Genomic DNA, 21,604 nt, shown 5'->3' on the forward strand with positions numbered 1-21,604 from the left:
CCCGGCCTCCAGGGCCCGCGGGTCCGGGCCGGGGACCTGGCGAGACTCCCCGCGGCCCGGAGCACTCAGCCCCTCCGCTCCACTCCCGGTCTCGTCGCCTTCTCGTTTGACCAGAATTGTCTTTGCAGGTTCTCGGGCAGCCCCTGTCACCAGCGCCGGGCTGAAGACGCTGCTTCCGGTGCCGACTTTCGAAGGTGAGACTCGAGCGCGGCCTCCCTGATGGGGCAGCCCCAGCCGCACCTTGACCTTGCGGTCCCCTTTCGTCCCTCCGAAAAATAAGTGTTGAAGCATAGGATATGTAGTGGCGGGGCCTGGGGGTGGAATCCACGACCCTGGCCTTTCTGCGTTTTGTACTTTGAAGTTGCCGGGACTGGACCCGAACTTTGCGTCTTCCCGCCCCAGCCCCCCACAGTTTACTACATGTGCGAAACACCGCGCCCCGCTGAAGGCATAACATTGCCAAGCACTGTTAAGAAAGAAGCTAGAAACCCTAGTTTTAAGGACCGCAGGGCGAATGGGTTCGATCCCCTACTGCCTACCACTGCTATGTGGCCAAGGTCCGCTCAAGCAGAGCTAATTAACCTCATACTAGGACTTTTTACTTCATTAAGTCGCTTAACAATAATATGAAAAGCATCAGTTACTTAAACATTTAAAGTAGCCACAATTTTGTAAATCTAACTTACCGTTCTTGTAATGTATTGAAAGCCTTGAAAAAAATGGAAGGGTACTGGACATCTGGTGGCATTCTACACATTAATTGTTGTTATATGTTCTCTGTTTATAGGCCCCCCCCAAAAAAAGACATTAATACATTTATAATTGCAGGCCTGGGATTTTGCTCAATGGCACCGTGTTTGCCTGGCAAGCACAAGATCCAGAGTTCAATTCCCCATACTGGGAAAAAAAATCAATTTATACTTGCACATAGATGCTGGGGGGAGGAAGTAGTTTCTGTAACTTGAAATATAGTAATTTAATGTTTCCACTGTTGATGTTTCCTTGAAGTCTCCTATTTCTATTTGTTTTTATCGTGGAATTATATTTCCCTAAATTTTTTTAATGAAAAGTTAGTATTTTTTTCCCAAATTGTCAGTTGATAAAGATGCCACACATGTGGCCTGGAATTCCCACCCTCACCCAGCAGGCACACTGTTGCACATTGTAGGAACTATACAGAGCTTAGCCAAAAAATCCTGGGTTGTAAGTTTCCCCAAAAAAATATGATAGAGCTGGAGAACTTAGATATTTTTATGTACAGTGTAGAGTTATCCACTAACCCAATGACATCCAGAGACAGTGAAGTAATTTTTTAAAACAAATCATGTTGTCTGGCTTTACTTGTTGAACTAGATAATCTAGACCAAATTATAGACACTTGTGGGCCTTAGGTTCTTCCATAAAATAGACATTGAAAATACAACCCACCTAATATTCTGTTTTCTAGCCTGTGATCAATGTATGTTCATGTATTCCCTTTCTAATAATTGACTGTTTTGGGTCCTTTGATGTGTGTGTTAAACATCTAATTTTAAAAAGGAAATCCTAAAAAAATGTGCCAAGGCTATAAAGTTGTTTTAAAGATTAAATGAAATTATGATCTTCAAACAATCTCTGTTATGGATATTACAGTAGGGGTTTAGTAAGTACATTTGGGTTTGAAGGTTAAAATTTCACTACTTCTTAAGGTTTAAAAATAACTTAATTTGTCTTGACACACAGATACCGGTTCACTAAAAGTATCGGCAAGAAGAATAGATCTTTGGAATTAATGGTTCAGTGGTAACTTTGTGAGACTTTCACTTGAGTGTTACTGATCTTCCCAAGAAGAAACTAGATGCTTTTGAGATGTGTGATTTTTTTTTTTTTTTTAATTCTTGCTTCTCTGTGTTGTTCCTTTAGATGTTTCCATTCCTGAAAAGCCCAAGCTTAAATTTGTTGAAAGGGCACCACTTGTGCCAAAAGTAAGAAGAGAACCTAAAAACTTGAGTGATATACGGGGACCTTCTACTGAAGCTACTGAGTTCACAGAAGGCAATTTTGGGATTTTGGTGAGTTGAGGGGGGTTGTTTGTTTGTTTTTAATGTACAGTGAAAACATACTAGCTCCCCCACCATATCTGCAGGAGCTGCATTCCAGGTTTTCCACTGGATACTTGAGACTGATAGTGCTGAACATGTACAAGCAGTGTGATACTGCGACGGTCAATCTAATGACCTAGATGGGCACTAAGTGACTGGCGATTCACATCCCAGGAGGAACAGAGCAGAATCAGAAGTGAAATTCTAGTGCACTACTGAGAACAGTGTGCAGCTCAAAAATTACAAATTATTTTAGGATTTTCCATTTAATATATTCAGAACATGGTTCATCACTTCTCGGCCTTTTGGCTAAGGTCAAGTGTAAAACATGGTTGACCACTCATAAATGAAATCACAGAAAATGAAACAGGTGGGTGGTCCTAATGCAAAAGAGAAGAGGCTTCCTAATCTGCCCTGACCATGAGATGGCTTCAAGCCTCTGGGTAAAAATGAAACTGTCCATGACTTGGGTACAGAGCAGCTAGTTCCTTACTTGTTGAAAGGTTTCCATAAAGATTTAGCATGAGTGGCTACACAAATAGCGTCAGGCAGCCAGAGTGACATTGTAAAGTCCTCATCCCTGGGCTGCACGATCTGTGCCCCTTCTGACCTTGTGGAACCTCATGCTTGTTCTCTGTGCTCCTTGCTCCAGCCATGCTCATCTCTACTCAAACTTACCAAGCCCTTTACTTTTTGCAGACCTTCCCATAGCTGTTCCTCTGCCTGGAACTATCCTCTTTTCCCTTGGCTCTGTCTTATTATTTCCGTCCTCAGTTTAAATGTCACCTTCTCAAGAAGCCTTTCCTGTCACCGGAATGAGTCCACCCCTGCTCTCCTTTATTACTGTTACCCTAGGCTTTTCCTCCATGCCACTTACGAGAACTTGCTTCTATATTTATGTGTATCATTAAAGCCACAGTTGTAAAAGACATAATAATAGAGACCATAAAAGATACCCAGGTCCCCATGCATTTCTGATTCTCTTACTTTTAGGCACTTGGAGGTGGTTACCTCCATTGGGGCCATTTTGAAATGATGCGCCTGACAATCAACCGGTCTATGGATGTCAAGAATATGTTCGCCATATGGCGAGTACCAGCCCCTTTTAAGCCCATCACCCGCAAAGGTGTTGGGCAGCGCATGGGGGGAGGCAAAGGTGCCATCGATCACTACGTGACACCTGTGAAGACTGGCCGCCTCTTAGTAGAGATTGGCGGACGTTGTGAGTTCAAGGAGGTGCAAGGTTTCCTGAACCAGGTTGCCCACAAGTTACCCTTCCCAGCGAAGGCTGTGAGCCGTGAAACACTCGAGAAGATGCACAAAGATCAGGAGGAAAGAGAACAGAACAACCAAAACCCCTGGACTTTTGAGCGCATAGCCACTGCCAACATGCTGGGGATACGCAAGGTGCTGAGCCCCTATGACTTGACCCAGAAGGGTCGGTACTGGGGCAAATTCTTCCTGCCCAAACGTGTGTAGCAAGAGCATAGGAACTCACATGCCTCGGCCACTGAGAGAAGAAATCTCCGTTTTTATTCCCTCGGCTTCCCCTAAAAGCCTCTGGGTGGCTCTTAGTAACTAAGGAGCAGCATATGAGTAAGTAATGTGTGAAAAGCTCTCATATCTACTGATTTTTTAATAATTAAAGTTGGAGCATCACCTCAGAGTATAACTTCGCATTGGTCACCTTCATCCCTTAGGAGAGTAAGGATGATTGGTGAGAGCTCTGGCTTCTCCTGAATTATAAAATAATTGTCTTCAGGCATTTCATACCATTGGTGCAAGCCTGGCTCAAGTTCTGCATGCCTGTTAGGTGTCCACACTGCAGGGGCTGGCTTCTGTGACATTTTCCTAGTCCCAAGCAAGGACAAATGACAGAACATAAGGCAATGGGTTCAAAAGATGTTTATTGGTGCCCACCTAGCCATCTTCCCTCAGTCTCGGAAGAAGGGACAGTGGACATTGTGACGAACACAGCTCATGGGAGAGGGACTAATGGCGAAGTCGGCTTCTGTGGTGCTTTCTTGGTGGCAGGAGGGAGTGTGTTGGCGCTACCTTTGTGTCCCTACAGGGTCTGTGGTGCCCTGTGCCGTGAAGCACACACATTACCACAGAGGAGTGGGGTCCCCACATGACACACCCCCAACTCCAGCTCCATGTTTGCCATAACAAAATTAATCTGGCTTTTAGAGCCAACCAGCTGTGGTCTCTGTCCCCTCTTCAAACTAAACACAAATTAATAGAAATATTAAACCACTTGTGCTGAGTGTGGTGGCACATGCCTGTAATTCCAGCACTTTGGGAGACTGAGGTGGGAGAGTCACAAGTTCAAGTTCCACCTGGACAACTTAGCAATTTAATGAGAGCCTGTCTCAAATTTTAAAAATACTAAAATAAATTTTTTTCTGAAAGTGGGTAGAAGACAGCGCACTGAGGAAAGTATCATATTTTAATCCCAGTTTCTCTAAAAGTAAGATCTTCAGGAAAGAAAATAAAAATTTACTTTCAGCCAGGGAGGGTGGTACACACCTGTAATCCTAGCTACTTGGAAAGCTGAAACAGGAGGATCTCAAGTTCAAGGCCAATTTAGAGCCTACCTCAAGATAAAGGGCTGAGAAATGAAGCCTAGCACTAAAGCACCCCTGGGTTCAATCCTTAGTATCACACACACAATTTAGTTTAAAACTACAAATTTAAAACATTGGATGGTACTCAAGCACTGTACTCTGCAATTTATTGATGTATTTTTAGTGACCCTCTTGCAGTACAATCACTAAGAAAACTATTGAGACTAATGTACACATAGCTGGTTTTACAGCTGCACACACTGGATCTTGGGGGCAGTGTTCTGAATGCTTTTGTGCTCAAGACAGCTTTGGCCATTTGTGGAAATGAGAGGCAGGTAAACAGCCCTGAGGCAGGAAATCAATTTGCAGAAGTTATGGAAGACAGCAGTTCTTGAATCTGAAGAAAAGGAATTCTCTGCCTTAATTGGAGGAGCTCTTGACTTGGCAAGCTCTGACTGGACACATCCTTGGCATCCACTAGGAAATACGCAGCAGCTCAAAAGAAAGATTGGAGAAAAGAGGAGGGGAAGCTGCCCATGCATCTGGCCTAGTAGTGTATCTCCAGGTGGTGCTGCCACACCGGCCCTGGTAGTATTCCCCATCACTGTGTCAGTGTGTGTTAGCACACCCCACTGTCACCAAGTGAGCACCGCACGATGGACTCCATGGGCAGGGAAGGGGAAGCAAAGAATAGCTCTCATATGCAAAGGTGTTTATGATGCTGAGCAGAGCACTCCTGTCTTCTCTGGTCTGACTAGATTAAAATCTCTCCACTTTTATCAGTTTCTCCATCTTTTATCAGTGAATGGGCCATACACCTTGTGGTCCGCCTCGTGCCTTTCAGGCTTCAAAGCTGCCTGTGTGTTTTTCTCTAAGTTGGTGTGTGGCTCCACCTGGTGATTCAGCAGCTAGAAACACCTCATCCCCATTGTCAGGAACGTGCTTTCCTACACTTGTTCACAGTTCCCAAAGGGACTATTTCCTTTCTGCTTAATGTGATTTGAAATATGTTGACTCAAAAGGTGTTAAATATGTTTATTTTTTTAATAAAGGAGATACTAGCCTTTAAAGGTGGGGGTGGTAATATCTCCTTGTGGATTAGAATGGTACTGTTGATTGTTGGGAGTTCAGCCTAGAACTTCATTTGCTGGCCGTCTGGATTTGGTTACTGAGCCACCCTCCTGTGATGATCTTGTCTGTGGGATGGAAGGTACTAATAGGACTCCACCACTACTGCCCAGAGACCACACTTTATAGCATCTGTTGTGATTGGGGACACCTTTTGTAATATTTTTACATAAATGAATCAGCCCATGGCCAGACAGCTTTACACAGCCTCTGATAGCAACACACCCTGTTCCCATTGATGTCTCATAGATAAAAGTGAAACCCAGGGACTCATCCATGAATGAACTCACAATCCTGATTATAGGTAATCCAGTCCACAAATATTTGAGCACCTGTGAGTGACAGGCACTATGCCAAGCAGGGGGACATGGTGAGCAAGACATCAGGCATGATGCCCATCCTTGAATAAGCCCTATCTTGAGATCTAGTGTAGTCCCTGATGAAGGAATCAGATGTATGATTGGTAGAAGCAACAAGTGTCCTGATCTTAATGGCAGCAGTTATAAGACCCTGCTGGGCTGGGTGAGCTTCAATGTCCAACTCTTCACAGCCACTCAAAGGTTCAGGTGTGACCTAAATAGACACTGGTGTGTTTGCTCTCTGCTCTGCAGAACTGGCCTTTAAACCTCAGCCTAAACACCTGTGCACTGCTGTGCTCTTCCTTCATTCCCACCCTGTCAATTCCGTTCTCCCTTTGCGTAGCTTGTCATAAGTAATTTGTGTCCAGTGTCATACGATGTTTCCTAATGGAAGAAGACATGGCTGATGAGAAGTTTGCAGTAGAGAAGCGATGGCACCATGGAGGTGAAAGGAGAACTAGAAATGCCAGTCGGGTCCATCTGTGGTGGCAGAAGGATGGGGCATTAGGGTGGGGGTCATCAGCAAAATTAGCTTCATGGACAGGATCACCACCTCCCTCTTCTTCAGGCTGTGCTAACATCCTAACCTTGGAAGGGAAGATACTTAACACAGTTCTACTGTGGCTCTCTTCTAAATAGTTCAGGGTCCACCTAATACAAAAAACTAATTCTTGCTCTTTTCCCATTTTCAGATACCAAGGCCTGAATTTTTCACCTTTACCCTCTTTCAAAGTACTGTTTTCTGCTACTAAGTTCAGTTCTTTCAGGCAGATAGCTGCCTTCTATCTCCCTTTCTGTTCCTCTTTCTGCTTCTAACTCATTCTACACTTTTTCTCCCTGAAACATTGCTTTAGTTTTCTCTACCGTAACCCTGTTTGAGAATCAGTCCTACTCAGATTACGGGAACCAGTGAAGCCCTGACCACGTGTGTCAAGTGGGAAGCAGGCCTGACCCTACCCACAGGTGGCTCACCTTTTTAGGCAAATATGCCCCCAATGGTAGAAGCCAAGATGATTGCAAAGATTACACAGCAGATCATGATCATAATCTTCTTCTGCTGGTCCAGATAAGGAAAGAAAAATTGCGAGAAATGACATTGTTGTAGACAAATGGTTCTGACAAAGGGTTTCCTGACACAGGAGAGGGTATGAGGGGGAAGGAAGCAGTAAAAAGGAAAGGAGATGGATCTGGCTTCCAGAACCCAGACTTCACAGAAGTGTTTCCAGGTGAGCGATCCGAAAACTAGATCAACAGGGATCTCTGCGTGTTGAGGATGCTGTTCTGCCTTCCAGCAGGTAACATCACAGGTCTCCCATTTCTGCTAGACATGGCTCAGTGAATGAACCAGATTCTTTCAGGGGCTGCACCTCAACTCTGAAACTCAAATACAGTTAAGACACATTTGAGAAATTAAGTCATTTTCAAGAATTTGAGCTTCATCACTGAGTGAGGGTTTAACCCCATTGCAAAACCTGAACAAAAATCACACAATGGTACCAAATTACCATGTGTTAGGAAGGGAGCTAGAGCCATTTCACAATCAATATAAAGTCATTTATTTTTAAATTAGCAATAAAATAATCAAGTTTACATTAAAAAAAAATACAAAGAAGAAAAACCCTTCACATGCTGTGTTCTGAACTTTAAGCACCAGGCCTAATCTCAGAAGAGAGCCAAGGCCTGGGATTAGTTTGTCTCTCTCCTTGTTGCTGGTGCCGGTCCTTGTCAGACATCATAACCGTGGGGAGGAGAGCACACCTGTGGTTCTGTCTGAGTACCAGGAATGAGGAACCTTTGCAAAGGAAGCTCATGGGCAGTACTTGCCCTGTCCTGGAGACCATTAAAATCAGAGCTGAAACAGCTCGTACCTAGAGCAGGGAGCCTGGGTGAGACCAGCAGGGACCTGAGGGGCCCACCAGTGGGTCAGCAGTTAACTGCAGGATTTCCTGGCTGTGGCTTCCCATGTGATGAAACTGGAGGAAATGTAGAACTTCTAAATCTCATTCACGCAGAGCAGGAAGAGCCACTCTAGAGTCCAGTCTGTCCCAGTTGACTCAGCCCCAAAGACACGACATCCCAAAGGTCATATAAATAATGCCAGATTGCTGTGGGACAAGCCTCAAGCAGCAGCTGCGGAAAGGTGCCAGATATTACACCTTCCATCTGCTGTGCAGAAAAATGTACTGGGACCAACTCGGTCCTCGCTCCAAAGAGGTCATTTGATTGTCCCAGTACTCATCCAGAAAACAAGCTTCTTGGTAGCTTGGGAACTTTGTCCTATAATGACTCATTTGCAGGAAAGCAAATGTTCCTCACCTAATTTTTAGCCTACCTCAAAGTTGCTTTTGTGTTTGGTTGGTTTTGTTGAAGTCACAGTATTTTCCACTTCTACTTTCCTACTTCCTGAGAGACAAGACACGGATAAGGTACATGAATCTCACAGTTATAAAAATACACCTGAAACACATACGTGACTCAGTACTCACACAGTTTCATTAAATATTTCCAGAACCTCAGACTCTAGCACCTATCTCCAGTCCAATTTTAAATCCGTGGTTATTTTTAGCTGCACAAAGAAGCACTAACAGCATTAAGTTTCCAAGACTCAGATATGGAAACATCCCACCCCTCAACCTTTGGAGAAGATAACCTCAGATGACATCATCCTGGTCCCTCTGAGTAAACATGAAAGAATACAGCACAGGAGGGGGAACTTGGCCCCCAAGCTGAACTTATTAAGAGCTTAATTTCAAAGACAACTTTCCAAACCAAAATGGCATCTCCTGGTCCCCCATTTCCAGGACATAAGGACAAGTTTGAAAACTGGCATCCTGCCAGGTTGAAGACGATCTGAGACCCTCTACTTTGTTAAAGATATTCCCTAAAAAAGTACATTGCAATTTCTGGGTGAAGAATACTCCATGAGGTAGAATATACAGTACCTTGGGACAGTCTTACATGGGCTTCCCAAGGTACAGGGCACAACTTGACACAGGGAAGGAGCAAGCTGGGTTAGTTCAGACAGTCTGGGAGGAAAAGCACTTCAGTTGCTGGGGCAAGACGTGGTTTTGAGGAGAACTCATGGTTGCCATCAGGTAGATTAAGGTTCTTCCAGGGCTGCTGAGTCAGGTCCAAGGAAGGTTACAAGGAAACAAAGGGTTGGGTCCCCCTTGCTCTCAGGCAGGCCAATCAAATTCCATTCCCATCTGAAGACAAGGGTGGCCACACCAGGCTGGAGTGAAATCAAGTTCTAAGAGAGGCAGAAAGAGGAAGAGCTTGTCAGTGTTCAGGATGGTGGTGGGGAGCAACAGGAGAATTCTGCCACAAACCCAGGAAGTAGAAAGGAAAGATCAGAAATAACTGCAAAAAGGAGAAGAGTGGAAAAATCAGCACCAAACCATGCCACAGACAAATATAAGACAGGACCTGGAGTTGATATTCCGCCGTAAAAGAATACAGATCCCAATTATGAGAGGGGGAGAATAGACAAGTCGCTAGGCCTTTTATAAGCCTGTGAAAGAAGCTGTCACACACCTATTCAAGGACTTGGGCAGGGGAACATTCACTGGCTGAAAGCTTCCTCCTTTGAAAACAAACTTAGGAAGCTCTCTGATATTCCAGTGTTCTCCATGAACCTACTCTTCCGAAAGGCACAGTCCAGAGTATGAAGTTCCTGAGGTCACATTATGGCTATTCCACCTTAAGCCTGGGCAAGTTTTTGTTTTGTTTTGGCTTGGGTTTTGTTTGTTTTGGTTTTTGGTTTTTGTTTTGAAACAGGGTCTCTCTTTATAGTTCAGGCTGGCCTTGAACTCATGGTGGTCCTTCTGATCCTTCTGTCTCAGCCTACCAGGTGCTGGGATTACAGGCATGCACCAGCCAAATTTCTTAAATAGATTGCAAATCAAAGAGCTTCCCCATCTGTAAACTGGATGTACAGATAGTATTCTAAAACTGGCATACCACTGGGGAATGTAAACACGATTACCTCCCTTTCCTCAGCTCAGGAAATTCCTGTGGATGACCGGAGGATGGGGAGTCCAAACCTAGGCAATATCAGTCTGGACCTTATTAGAGCATATAGAATCCACTATAACAAGGATCTTAACTGCTCGGCAACTTAGCATCTTAGAGTTTGGGTTAACTAAAAACATTAGTCTCTATTATACACATTCTGGAATTAGGAACAAATGTTAAAGGGCACCATGAATTTACAGGATATCTTTCAATCATAATGGAAAGCTAACAAGATTATACCATTTTTTATTTTAACATCTTTTCGAAGAAGATAGTTAAAACTCAGAATAAAACTCAAATTTTGATAATCAAAAAGCCTTTCAAGAACTACATTTTTGGTGGGCCGGGGGATTTAGCTCAGTGATTCCACTGCCTGCCTTGCAAGCACAAGGTCCCGAGTTCAGTCCCTGGTACCAAAAAAAAACAAAACAACTACACTTTCAGACCAAGGGTGTATCTCAGTGGCACTGCACCTGTCTAGTAAGCACAAGGTCCTTGAGTTCAATCCCCAGTACAAAAAAAATAAAATAAAAAAGAAGAAAAAGAAAATAAAAAAAGAGCCTACAGTTAAGTGCCTCTGAAAGGTGAGTCACCTCACTGCTTTTCTCTTAAAGCAAGCTGAATACTTTCAGACCCTGCCAATACAAGGAAAGAGGAGGAATGAAGAAACACATTAGGAAAAAATAAAATGAAGGAGCCAGGTGGGGTGTCAAACACCTATAATCCTGCCACTTGAGAAGCTGAGGCAGGAAGATTGCTACAAGGAGAAGGCTAGCTTGTACTACAGAAGACCTTGTCTGAAAAAACTGAGAGAAAAGGAAGACAGACAAAAACAGGAAGGAAGAAAAGGAAGGAAGGATGGGTGCATCAGGATTTAAGAATGTGTGTATGTTACCTCAGTAAGCCAACTTCTGTGAATTCATAATAAAGAGAAAAAGTGAAAAATATTACATAAGGTTAGTCACCCTATTAAAGCAAAACAAAGTATAAATATTTGAGAGTATATCCACAGTTGCATGCTTAAAATTAGATTTAAAAAGATCTTAGTGATATGGAATAATGCTTATAATTTTGTAACTAAGAACAAACTATAGATAATATAGTCTGAACTAAGTAAACCACAAGTGTGAGAATGTGTCACAAGGTTATCAGCAATAATATTAAAAGTTAATTTCAATTTTTTGTATTTTATAGGTCTTAGCAATGAATGCTGTATTCAGAAAAAAATATTTCAAAAGTCTTAGTATCCCAGTAACTAGATTATTATCTAATAGTCATACCAACTGCTATTAAATCTGATATAGTGGTCAGCTCTATCTTGTTAAACAAACTTTAAAGAAAATAGCCTAAATTTTAAAACCTCTGTTCTCTGAGGTTCTCTAGACTCTATACACAATGATAAATAGCTTCCTTATTTTACAAAGAGAAGCTAAGATGTAGTAAGAGAACTTTCCTAAGTGCACTATTGACTCTGTGAACTTGGCCCTGTTACTTAATTTCTCTTTAGGCTAGATTCCTCCACGCTAGGCATGGTAGTGCATGCCTGTAATTCTAGCTCTTGGGAGACTTAGAGGAGGAGACAGCAGGAGAATTGCCACAAGTTCGAGGCCAGCATGGGCTACATGGTGAGTTTGAGGCCAGCCTCAACTGCATAGTGAGACCCTCTCCGCAAAAAAAAAAAGACAAGTTCCTCTATCTGTAAAATGTGCATAATACTACTACCTCTCCCATAAGGGTGTTGTGACCATTCAGTGGTATGTTGTTTACAGTATTTAGCAGATTACCAGGTACAACTCAGCACTCAAAAATGTTAGTTATTACCTCATTCAAATTCCAACCAGTTAGCCACAAATACAATTCTAAGGAGCCCAACCCCCAACTCAAAGCTTCCTTTAGACTGAAAAGGATATAAAGCAAAGACCCTAAAAATTCAGAAGGCAGAGCCCAGATCCAAGACATAGATTATACCCAACTTCTACCCATGCGTCCTTGGCAAGGAGAGTCAAGTATGCCAGGAGAGGTGACAAGACGACAACAGAAGGAAGAGTGATAATGTGCAGGACAATAACGAGCAGGAGATCCAACCCTTGTATTACAGCCAGAACCTGAGAACAATTTTAAGGCGATGAAAACTGCAACTGCCACGTTTTAGAATGATTGTGCCAAGTACAGTCATTAAAGAAAAGAAGTAGCATTTGAAATCCCAGGCTCATTTCCTCCTGAGAAGCCAATCCCCAGTCCCAAGAGTCAGTCATTTACTTACATCTCAGCGCAGCGGCCCCTTAAACTGCTCTTATTACAGCCCAACGGAAAGTCCAATAATCAACGCTAAAATGCCCAGCAACACAACTATTACCACAATGATAATTATCAATTTCTGGAGAAAGGAATAAGATAAAAAAAATCATTATTATAAAAAAATAACATCTAAAACCCTACCCTACTGCTCTGCATAGAAGGTATCTTATCATTCCAAGTAAGTTTACCTCTCTGTATATTCTTTAAGGATATTTTACTTCTTAAATTACTTCTTAGCTAGCAGTGCCAGCAGATGGAAATAGGGAGTTTTTTCTCAGCTCTTAGCTCATGTTTGTCTTGCATATATGAAGAGATACAGTAAGAGCCACCATCATGGGGTCTCCAAGTGGACACTGACCATTATAAACAAAAAGTTTTATTTTCAAGGGGAAGTGTAAAAACATTTTTATGCAGTCCTAATTTCCATCTTCGGTTCATCTTTCCCCTAAAGCCCACTTGTACCTGTCAGACCCAGAATACTGAACAGCTATCAGGAAATATGGTCCAGCATGGATTCATGGTGTAAAATAACTCCCCACCTTGCTAAATACCTGCATAAGCAATAAGCACAAGTAAAAAGAAAACAAAGAAACTAAAGAACAAAAGTCTCAGAGCCCAAGAGAAATAAGAACAGTAAAAGGCAAAAGCCACCAGAGCTGGACACCCACAGTCAATGAGTAGAGAAGCTTAGAAATCCTTGAGCAACAGGGACACTAGGAGAGCTGACAGACACAGTGATGTGGGAAAAATATGATTAGGATCTGTATTTGAATCTTACCTCTGCTATTAGGTGGATTGAAGCCACCTACTTAACTTCTAACCCTCAATTGTTTTGTCTAAAAGTAGAAAAAAGCAGGTGCTTCCATAGGTAAACTTCACATAGCATTTAGCAAAGTGCTACATACAAGACAGAGAAAAAGATACACGGGGCACAGCTTGGGCTAGCATAGTAAAAGACCATGAAGAGGAGGATTCTGAATAACAGATCACATGTGCCATCTAGACTGCTCATGAACTGCCGGCCGGAAAACCAGCAGCAACTCCTGGCTATGTGTTCTTCCTACAGAGCTGCCTTTCACACGTGGGTTCTCTAGAGAGCATGTGAGCCAGATCCATGCAGGACACCCTGGGAAGGAAGGGCAGGCAGGTGGGCTCTAGGAAAGGCTTTGGGTGTTGCTGCATAGGACAGAGAGGGAAGGCACGGGCCCAGGAGCACAGGTGGGGTGACCAGTGGAAGAAGCACATAAGGCCAACTAAGACTAAGGCGCTCACCCTCCGGGCTTCACTCTGATACTTGACAGCCTTTTTGGTATCTGCAACAGCCTGCTCCACAAAGCCCACTGACTGGTCCATGTTGTTCTCAATACGGTCAATCATGGCTCCCTTTACCCAGATGCAAGAGACAGTGGCAGCAGAAACAGAGACAGAGCACAAATGGACTGTCTTTGAAGGCAGCAGGAAAATCTCACCTTCCGGGCCTGACCCTGGTATTTCACAGCTCTTTTAGTTTCTTCTCGTGCCTTCTCCACATGGTCAACTGTGTGCATGACATTCAATTCTATGTTATCTAACATCTCACCCTGCAAAAAACAGAGATGAATCATACCCAGGAAACCCACCAGAGCAGCCTGAGCTAACATGGGAAGAGACTATCTTACAGTCCAAGAGGAGTAACTGAAATTCTGCAGGGCACCTGTTCACACTCAAGTTCCCCAGTGCTTGGTGGTCACTAATCAAGGAACATTCACCAGTAACTCTCTGTGACCAGCCCCCCTGGTTAGGCATCTGAAGCAGACTGGCTATCACGTATGAATATATTGAGGGACCCCACTCCCACCTTTTTTTTTAACTTAAGCATATGGAGAGGGACAAAAATAAGAACATCTCATGTTTTGTTCTTTGTTGTTGCTGCTGCTACTGTTGTTTGAGCATCATGAGGATGCTGACCTCTTCCTGGTCATTCAGGACCAAACCAAGTTCACTCATCCTACATAAAGGTTGTTCACTACTGTAGAACAGTACATGGCACATGGTAGGTTTTCAATACGTGTCTGAGATTGGGAACATATTCTTTCTCCAAGAGAAATTCCCAGGCCCTTTAAGTGACAGATACGAGATTTACATATGCTACTTGGTTATCTTCTTTCTTAATAAGATTCCCAACCGTTCTCCAGCTGTTATTCCCTGACAGGGAAGTTTGGTCATTGCAGATAACTCACAGGTATCTAAGGATGGGAATTCCCCACATTCCTTCCATCTTCCTTGATCTAACCCCATCACATAGTGACCCTCTGTAAACACAGCAAGGGACTTACCATCACTTGAATCCCAAACCAGTTCCTCGGCAAGGCATTATGGGGGGAAAAAAAGAAGGTTTGGGATGGAGAGACTTGAGGAATGATCTCAAGGGGTAGGAAAGGGGTGGGGAAGGCACTGTGGCCCATAGCAGAGAAACACCACTCAAGCAGTGCCTGGGCTTCTGGGCTTTGCAGCCTGTCTAATAAGGAAGCAATTTCCAGTCCTATCCAGGGGTCAGAGCAGCTAAAGTGCCTGAAAACATGGCACAGCCTTGTGGCCCTGTGGCGCTGTAAAAAATAGGAGTCATCTGATGACATGAAATTAGCACCATCTAAAGGCAAAGTATGCCTGAGTAAGAGTACTAAGGTGAACACCATCCAGCCTGGGATGTTTCCAGGTCATCTGTAAATATTTTTTTACGATTATGTTAGCTGTTGTTCCATAACAAAAAAGTGCCAAAATTTTTAGAAATTTTTAAAAAAATGGAAAAGAATAAAAACCTCCATTTTAAATTGCACTAAATTTTCACCTTGAACTGAGAAAAGATCACAGGTTTTCAATGTTACCAGTGAAACTATATCAGGAGACTGTTTTAAGACATCATTAAGAACCTGTTATTTCTAATTTTTAAAAAATTTAAAAGGTAGAAAAAAAATTGATTCCTAGGCTGAGTGGACAAGGTACTACACAACACAGCAAAACTGTACAAATCAGAAAAGATTGCAGGACCACAGTCACAGGCAGGAATGGTAAGGGTGAGAGCCCAAAGGTTCAGTGTTTGCTAAGAATGCACATATAGGGGGCTGGGATACCTTTATTCCACATGCACATTCCCTGACTGTCCACCCCACCTCGCCTGACTGCCCATATGCCTTTCTTCTGTTCTTGTGAGATCTTGGGCCCTCCTGTCTCACTGCCACTTACCTGGTTCTCCACCAGCATGGCGATGTCCATGAACATGTCATGGAGCTCCTTGATGCTGCTCTCCAGCCTCACAATGTCCTTGTGCCGACCCTCAATCTCACTGAGGGCTTGCTTGGAAATTTGTGAGTCGATGATCTGCAACCAGATACACACACAGGATATCAGTACCCTGCAGCAAAAATTGCCTCTGCACAGCCCCCCACCCACATTCCCACAAAACTCCCTGCTGCCCACCTCCCTGTGATGCTGCTCACCCTGTACCGGCAAGGCCAGGTGAGGCCCTGCCTCATGGTACCCAATTCACTCACCCCGGAAGTGAAGATGGCAGGATTGCCACTCTCCAACATCTCCTCCAGCTCCTCATCTGTAGTCTTTTTGCCAGCTTTTTAACAAAAGTAGAACATCAAATACAACGTCAAAGCACATCCCATTCTAACAGCTCCCCAGCCACTAGGAATAGTGGTTTCACCATTAGGACCAGGACCCACACACTCCCCACAATCTCCAGACTCCTTTTTCCTTTGAGTTCTCCCCTAATCCAACTCCTCCTGGACAGTGTCAGGAGTTCCCTTCCTAAAGCACCTACTGCGGTGATTTCCATCATCTCCCAGCTCAGGCCATTTCTTTGCCCCATGATCTCTGCCCTCATAGGCAAGCCCTCCCTCAACCCACCTGGACCTAATGTGCAGCTCCAAACACACCCTCTCTCAGACTCTGGACAAACTGCCACTCCTAAGCATACTTCCTCTTTCTTGATTACATCCTTGTCACATAGTCGCTCCCACTTAAGGTACAGTTGGCCTGAAAGCCCTTGCCTTCTGTATTAATAAATTCCTAGAGGCCATGGCTTCATTGGTTTCCTTATCCTCACAGCAACTAGCTCCACACCTTTTATTTCTTAAATGTGCTGTCTCACACATAGCAAAAAGATGTAATGAAGCTATAGGAGACCAAGTGTTTAGCAGGTATCTCCCCTCCAGCTATAAGGAAATGCCACATTCCATCAGAATAAAATTACACAAGTCTGATAGAACTCATGCCACTTTCCAGCCTAGGATGCAGCGTTCAGGATGTGCCAATGTTATAACATCTGTTCTAGGCTCACACACAAAATAAGTATGCAGAAACCACACAGTGTTGCTGCTGTTTCTCCCAGAGCCTCCCAACTTGGGATAGACAATGGCATGCAGAAAAAAGCAGAGGAGGACACCAAACCTCAAACACATACTAATTTCAAGCTGCCGCTGGATTCGCCCTTTGCTGCGTTCACGGAAGTCCACCTGTGCCTCGTTGTATTTGGTCATCACCTCCACAAACTTCCGGGAGAGGACAGAGTGCTATGGGAACAATGTTAAGTGAATAAGCCCTGGGGAGGTCAGAGGAAGGTCTATGACTGCCATAAAATTCCTTCCCCGCCCTACATGGCCTGGTCTACAGCAGCACTGAGCTTGGGACTAGAAGACCACATAGGAGACCCAACCTTTTGATCTCCTGGTTTTGTGCCACTGAGATAGTCCACTGCCAATTCCAAAACATGACTTCAGCATCCCTACCTGCTCTGCTGACTTCACAACGTAACTGAGGGAAAAGGAGCTAATGTGAGGATCTCAAAGCCCTGCCTGCATCTACTTTGACTAGTGTTTTTCTGCCACAACCCCTGGCTTGCTTTCTAAGCTGGCACCTCCCTTCTTACATATCCTGTCTGGCAAAGACCTTCAAGTCCCTCACTGATCTTCCCAACTTTTCTTGCTTACAGGCAGTTACATTCTCTCAGCAGCCCTGGATGCTGACACTCAAAGCTTGATAATACTTTGTATTACCTGCCTGCCTCCCAGGCCTTACTCATTTCAACTTGGCAGAAAGCACCAGCATCTATGCTTCTTCCATACCCACCTCTGCCATACAAATTCAGACCAAACTTTTGCAAATTAGTGCAAAGACTTAGAGACCTACAGCCTCCTGTCTCTTCCCCACTCATATCCAACTTTCAAACAGCCACCATCATGTCCTAATGTACTGACCTGAAACAGGCTACAGAATCAGATCCAGTGCCCCAGACTGGTATCCAAAGAACTCTAGAATGTGCCACTGAATTATCTTCCATTCAACATCTGCTGCCCCACAACAAACCTGTTTCTCCAGTCATGCTATCCTCTTCATGTCACTCGCCATCACCACCATGCTGCTGCCTAAACTCGTGTGTGTGTAAAGGGGAAACCCTCCCAAGCCCGTCCACACTGGCATCCTGGCCATTCCAGTTACCCCAGACTGTTGCATGCTAAAAGCACCACATTTAATTATGTCTTATAACACTATTATGCTGGCCTATACGTAATAGTTCTCTGCCGCTTGGATGTCACGCTAGTTCTGTAAGTTCAAGGATCCTAGCTTTAATGTTCCCTAAAATTCCTTATTCCAAACTGGACAACTAATGACACAATCTTTAGAAAGAAGACAGCAATTCCCTTGCCCATAGGAGGCTACACAAGGCCCTAGGTTCAATCCTCAATACCACCAAAAATGAATCATGTATAGATGGAAAGATAGAGGAGAAAATAGAAGGGAAGGGAAGACACTAGCTGTGCTCTGGGGAGTTTCAGGAAGTTATCGAGGACCTCCTTAGTGAAGAAGAGTGAGAGAAGAATCAAAAGGGCTAAATCCTAGCCCTGAGCCTGCTCCAACCTGGATACTTCCCTTTACCAGTTCTCCAAACTGAGTTCCAATTAAGAATGGAAGATGGAGCGCTGGGGATTTAGCTCAGTGGTGCCACTGCCTGCCTCACAAGCACAAGGGCCTGAGTTCAATCCCTGGTACACCCCCCCAAAAGAAATGCAAGATGGGAAAAAGAAAGAAAGGATTCTAAAACTGAGGGGAAAAAAAGGACCGGAGCTGACCGCTAGACCAAGGACAGATGTACCTGGGACTTCCGAATTCGAAGGTCAGCTGACGACCGGACCTCGTCTTCTTCAATGTGCCTCTCCATGCCTAGAGTGAGAGGAAGACGATTCTAGCAGCACGTGTGCTCCTCCTCCCAAGAAACACTTCCACGCAGACCTCCTCATCCGTACATGCAGAGCCCAGGAGGTGGAGCCACAAGGAGGCACAGTCTCGGAGGCCAGCTCGCAGATCCAGTCTTGCTCTTATCAGCCTTCACTATCTATTCCCAAGTCTCAGCATAAGGGTGAAGAGGGGGCTCCTGGGCCACCAAGAGATGTAGGCCCAAATCCTCGCCACACCACTGGCTAGGCGTGAGACCTTGAGAACGCCACACAGCCTCTCTCAACGTTTCTGTTCTCCTGTCTGTCACATGGAGCAAGTAACAGTGCCAGCTGAATACTGGAGACCAGAAGTGTTTCAAAGATGGAGATTTTCAGACTTTGGAATATTTGCATGGACATTAGGAGATATCTTTGGGGTAGGACACAAAGTTCAGTTATGTTTTATTTGTTTGTTTTTGTCAGTTATGGGTTTTTTGGGGGCGGGTACCATGGATTGAATTCAGGACCTTGTGCTTGCAAGGCAGTTGGTGGCAGCACTGAGCTAAATCCCTGGCCCTGTCAGTTATGTTTTATATTCGCTTTAAACATATCCTGAACATAAATTTATACCATATTTTTTTAGTGCTCCTGTTTCTTGATTAAAATCTGTCACATGAGGTCAAGGTAGGTAATTTTCTACTTCTGGCATCACCTCCAGGTTCAGAAAGCTTCAGATTTCAGAGCATTTTGAATATCAAATTTTCAAGTTAGGGATGTTCACCCCTGACCTCCTCCTCAGAATAGCAACATGAAGATTAGATGAGAACACACGTGAGGTGCAAGCACAGTGCCCATGGAAGCCACACCACCACCTCTCCACACCCACAGAAGGAGTGGCGGTAAGTGGGGTGGGGATAATGATAAACTAGGCTCTGCAAAACTGCTTTCCCCTCGACTGGTACCACACATCATTAATTATTTTGGGCAAGAATACAGACTAACTGGGTGTCATGGTGCAGGCCTGTAACCCCAGCACTCTTGAGGCAGGAAAATTGAGTTTGAGCCCAACCTAAGCAACTTGTCAAGACCTTATCTCAAAATTTTAAAAATTTAAGACAACTTTAGGGAAGGAGAAGCGTGAAGGCCCTGGGTTCCATCCCCAAGACTCAAAAAAAAAAGACAATATTCATGGAACTTCGGAGTCCCTAAGAGAACTGAATCTGTGACAACAGCTTCACTGAAGTATATTCTCAAGTGGGGAACAAAAAGGTTTCAACAGGAAGATGCCTACCAAGAAATACCTAGTCCACCAAGGTCAGCAGACTGAATATTAACCTGCAACTACAGGTCTCAAAATTACAATTCAACTAAATGTAGGTGCCAGGAAAATAGGACCACTTAAAAAAAAACTGAGAGTCTAAGCTAAAGTACAAGCCAGTAGCTGAAAATACATTTGACTCCCATCTCTTAACTTCAATTCTAGACATTTTCAACCAGTTAGGTTTCAAGAGAAGGTAAATTTCTGGGACTATAAAAGGTCATTCCAGGGACAGTGCCCAAACCACAAAGTGGAAGAAGTGGTATCACTCTGATCAAGATAAGTGTCAGTTCAGCAGAAGTGGGCCTGGGGAGCGGCAGTGGGCGGGGGAAGGACTGGTTTCTTCCCTTCCTTCCCTTCTTCCCTTCTTACTCTTCAGTTTGTTCCGCACATTGTTGGCCCTTTTCTTGATCTCCATGGTGAGCTGTTCGAGGTCATCCTTGGTTTCTGGGTAAACAAAGGAGATAAAATCAGAGAAGACAGGAGTAACTGCTTTGCAAGTTACATCAGTCAACAGGTGTCCCAGGCACCCATGCCACAGCAATGCTTCTCCCTATGTGCTCCCCAGAAAATGCCCCTGGAATCACAGAAAACCTATTTTTAAAAGGCATGTTCCAAGCACTGAATCCCAGACCTATAGAATAAAAAGAGCCATGGTTAGAGCCCTAAACTCTGCCTTTTTAATAAGCCTTCCAAAGTAATTTTCCAGCATTCAAAATTTGGAGAGCCTTGCTTTTAGAGGAAACTCTTTTACCATGAATGCTTCATCTCAGAAGGTAGGAGAGGGTGCTGTGGGCACATCCGTTCCAGGGCTTTTCAGCTTTGAATGAAGCAAGTATTTGTGATACACCTACCATATCCCCAGAGCCGTCCTAGAGTGTTTGGCACAAGATAAGTATTTGCTACAACCTATTCAAAAACATTCCTTCAACATCTACTGTAAGCTCAGAACTGAGCTAGAAACCAGGGAATTGTGGAGGGAAGATACAGACTTTGTAATCAAGGTATTCTGAGTCCAGTGGGGATGAGGAAGAAATAAACCAGCAGTCGAAGTAAGTAGTGTGGAGCAAAGTTCGAGTTATGGTCAAGGTGTGCACAGGGCAGTTACAAAGGGCCCCTGAGCACAGCCTGGAGGGACCCAGGAAAGCTTGTGAAGACAGAAACAATCAGACCAACGGAAGGAGTAAAGGTTAATGAGGCAGCAGAGGACACTTAAGAGCTGGTGTCCCAGGGAGGAAGAGCAACGTGGAAAAGGAATGAGGCCACAAGAAGGAGGGAACATCCAGATTGAGTACAGCTACAGGACAGGTAGCATGAGGCAGGAAAAGGGGGTGGAGAGAAAAAGGGAATGTACCGAGATCATTCTCACATGCTCTGCTAAAATACTCCTTTAAGGCAGGTGTGGTAGGGAACTCTAATCCCAGCACTGGGGGGCTGACACGGGACAAATCCAGCCTGGGCAACTTAGTGACAGTGAGACCCTATCTCAAAGTAAAATCAAGCCAGGTATGGTGGCACAGGCCTGTAGTCCCAGCACTTGGAAGGCTGGGGCAGGAGGAATGCCGTGAGTTCAAGGCCAGCCTGAACTACATAGCGAGACCCTACCTCAAAAAAAAAAAAAAAAAAAAAAAAAAAAATT

General features: G+C 44.2%; 2 protein-coding genes across 9 annotated transcripts in view; one reads left to right on the forward strand and one right to left on the reverse strand.

Moving 5' to 3' along the window:
- Mrpl16 (mitochondrial ribosomal protein L16) overlaps positions 1-4,381 on the forward strand; it is a 4,668-nt gene extending 287 nt beyond the window's left edge. Inside the window, exons 2-4 of the mRNA XM_010633127.2 lie at positions 13-194; positions 1,903-2,051; positions 3,075-4,381. Coding sequence (XP_010631429.1) covers positions 13-194; positions 1,903-2,051; positions 3,075-3,560 — 817 coding nt within the window. The 3' untranslated portion in view covers positions 3,561-4,381. The remainder of the gene's footprint in view (positions 1-12; positions 195-1,902; positions 2,052-3,074) is intronic.
- Positions 1-21,604, reverse strand: part of Stx3 (syntaxin 3) — a 45,913-nt gene that overhangs the window by 11,618 nt on the left and 12,691 nt on the right. For 2 of the 8 annotated variants that reach the window (XM_033756412.1, XM_010633088.3), the window contains 7 exons: positions 20,338-20,412; positions 18,587-18,654; positions 16,898-17,006; positions 15,978-16,051; positions 15,670-15,804; positions 13,917-14,027; positions 4,656-9,385 (listed from right to left, as the gene is read on the reverse strand). In XM_033756412.1, coding sequence (XP_033612303.1) covers positions 9,236-9,385; positions 13,917-14,027; positions 15,670-15,804; positions 15,978-16,051; positions 16,898-17,006; positions 18,587-18,654; positions 20,338-20,383 — 693 coding nt within the window. In that variant the 5' untranslated portion in view covers positions 20,384-20,412 and the 3' untranslated portion in view covers positions 4,656-9,235. Of the gene's footprint in view, positions 1-4,655; positions 9,386-10,648; positions 12,527-13,916; positions 14,028-14,762; positions 15,805-15,977; positions 16,052-16,897; positions 17,007-18,586; positions 18,655-20,337; positions 20,413-21,604 lie in introns of those variants that run through there. The other 6 variants (XR_004514453.1, XM_010633090.3, XM_010633089.3 and 3 more) reach the window with 6 other exon arrangements.

This window comes from Fukomys damarensis, unplaced genomic scaffold, assembly GCF_012274545.1.
Source record: "Fukomys damarensis isolate Sample0158 unplaced genomic scaffold, DMR_v1.0_HiC HiC_scaffold_27, whole genome shotgun sequence".
Classification (NCBI taxonomy): Eukaryota; Metazoa; Chordata; class Mammalia; order Rodentia; family Bathyergidae; genus Fukomys; species Fukomys damarensis.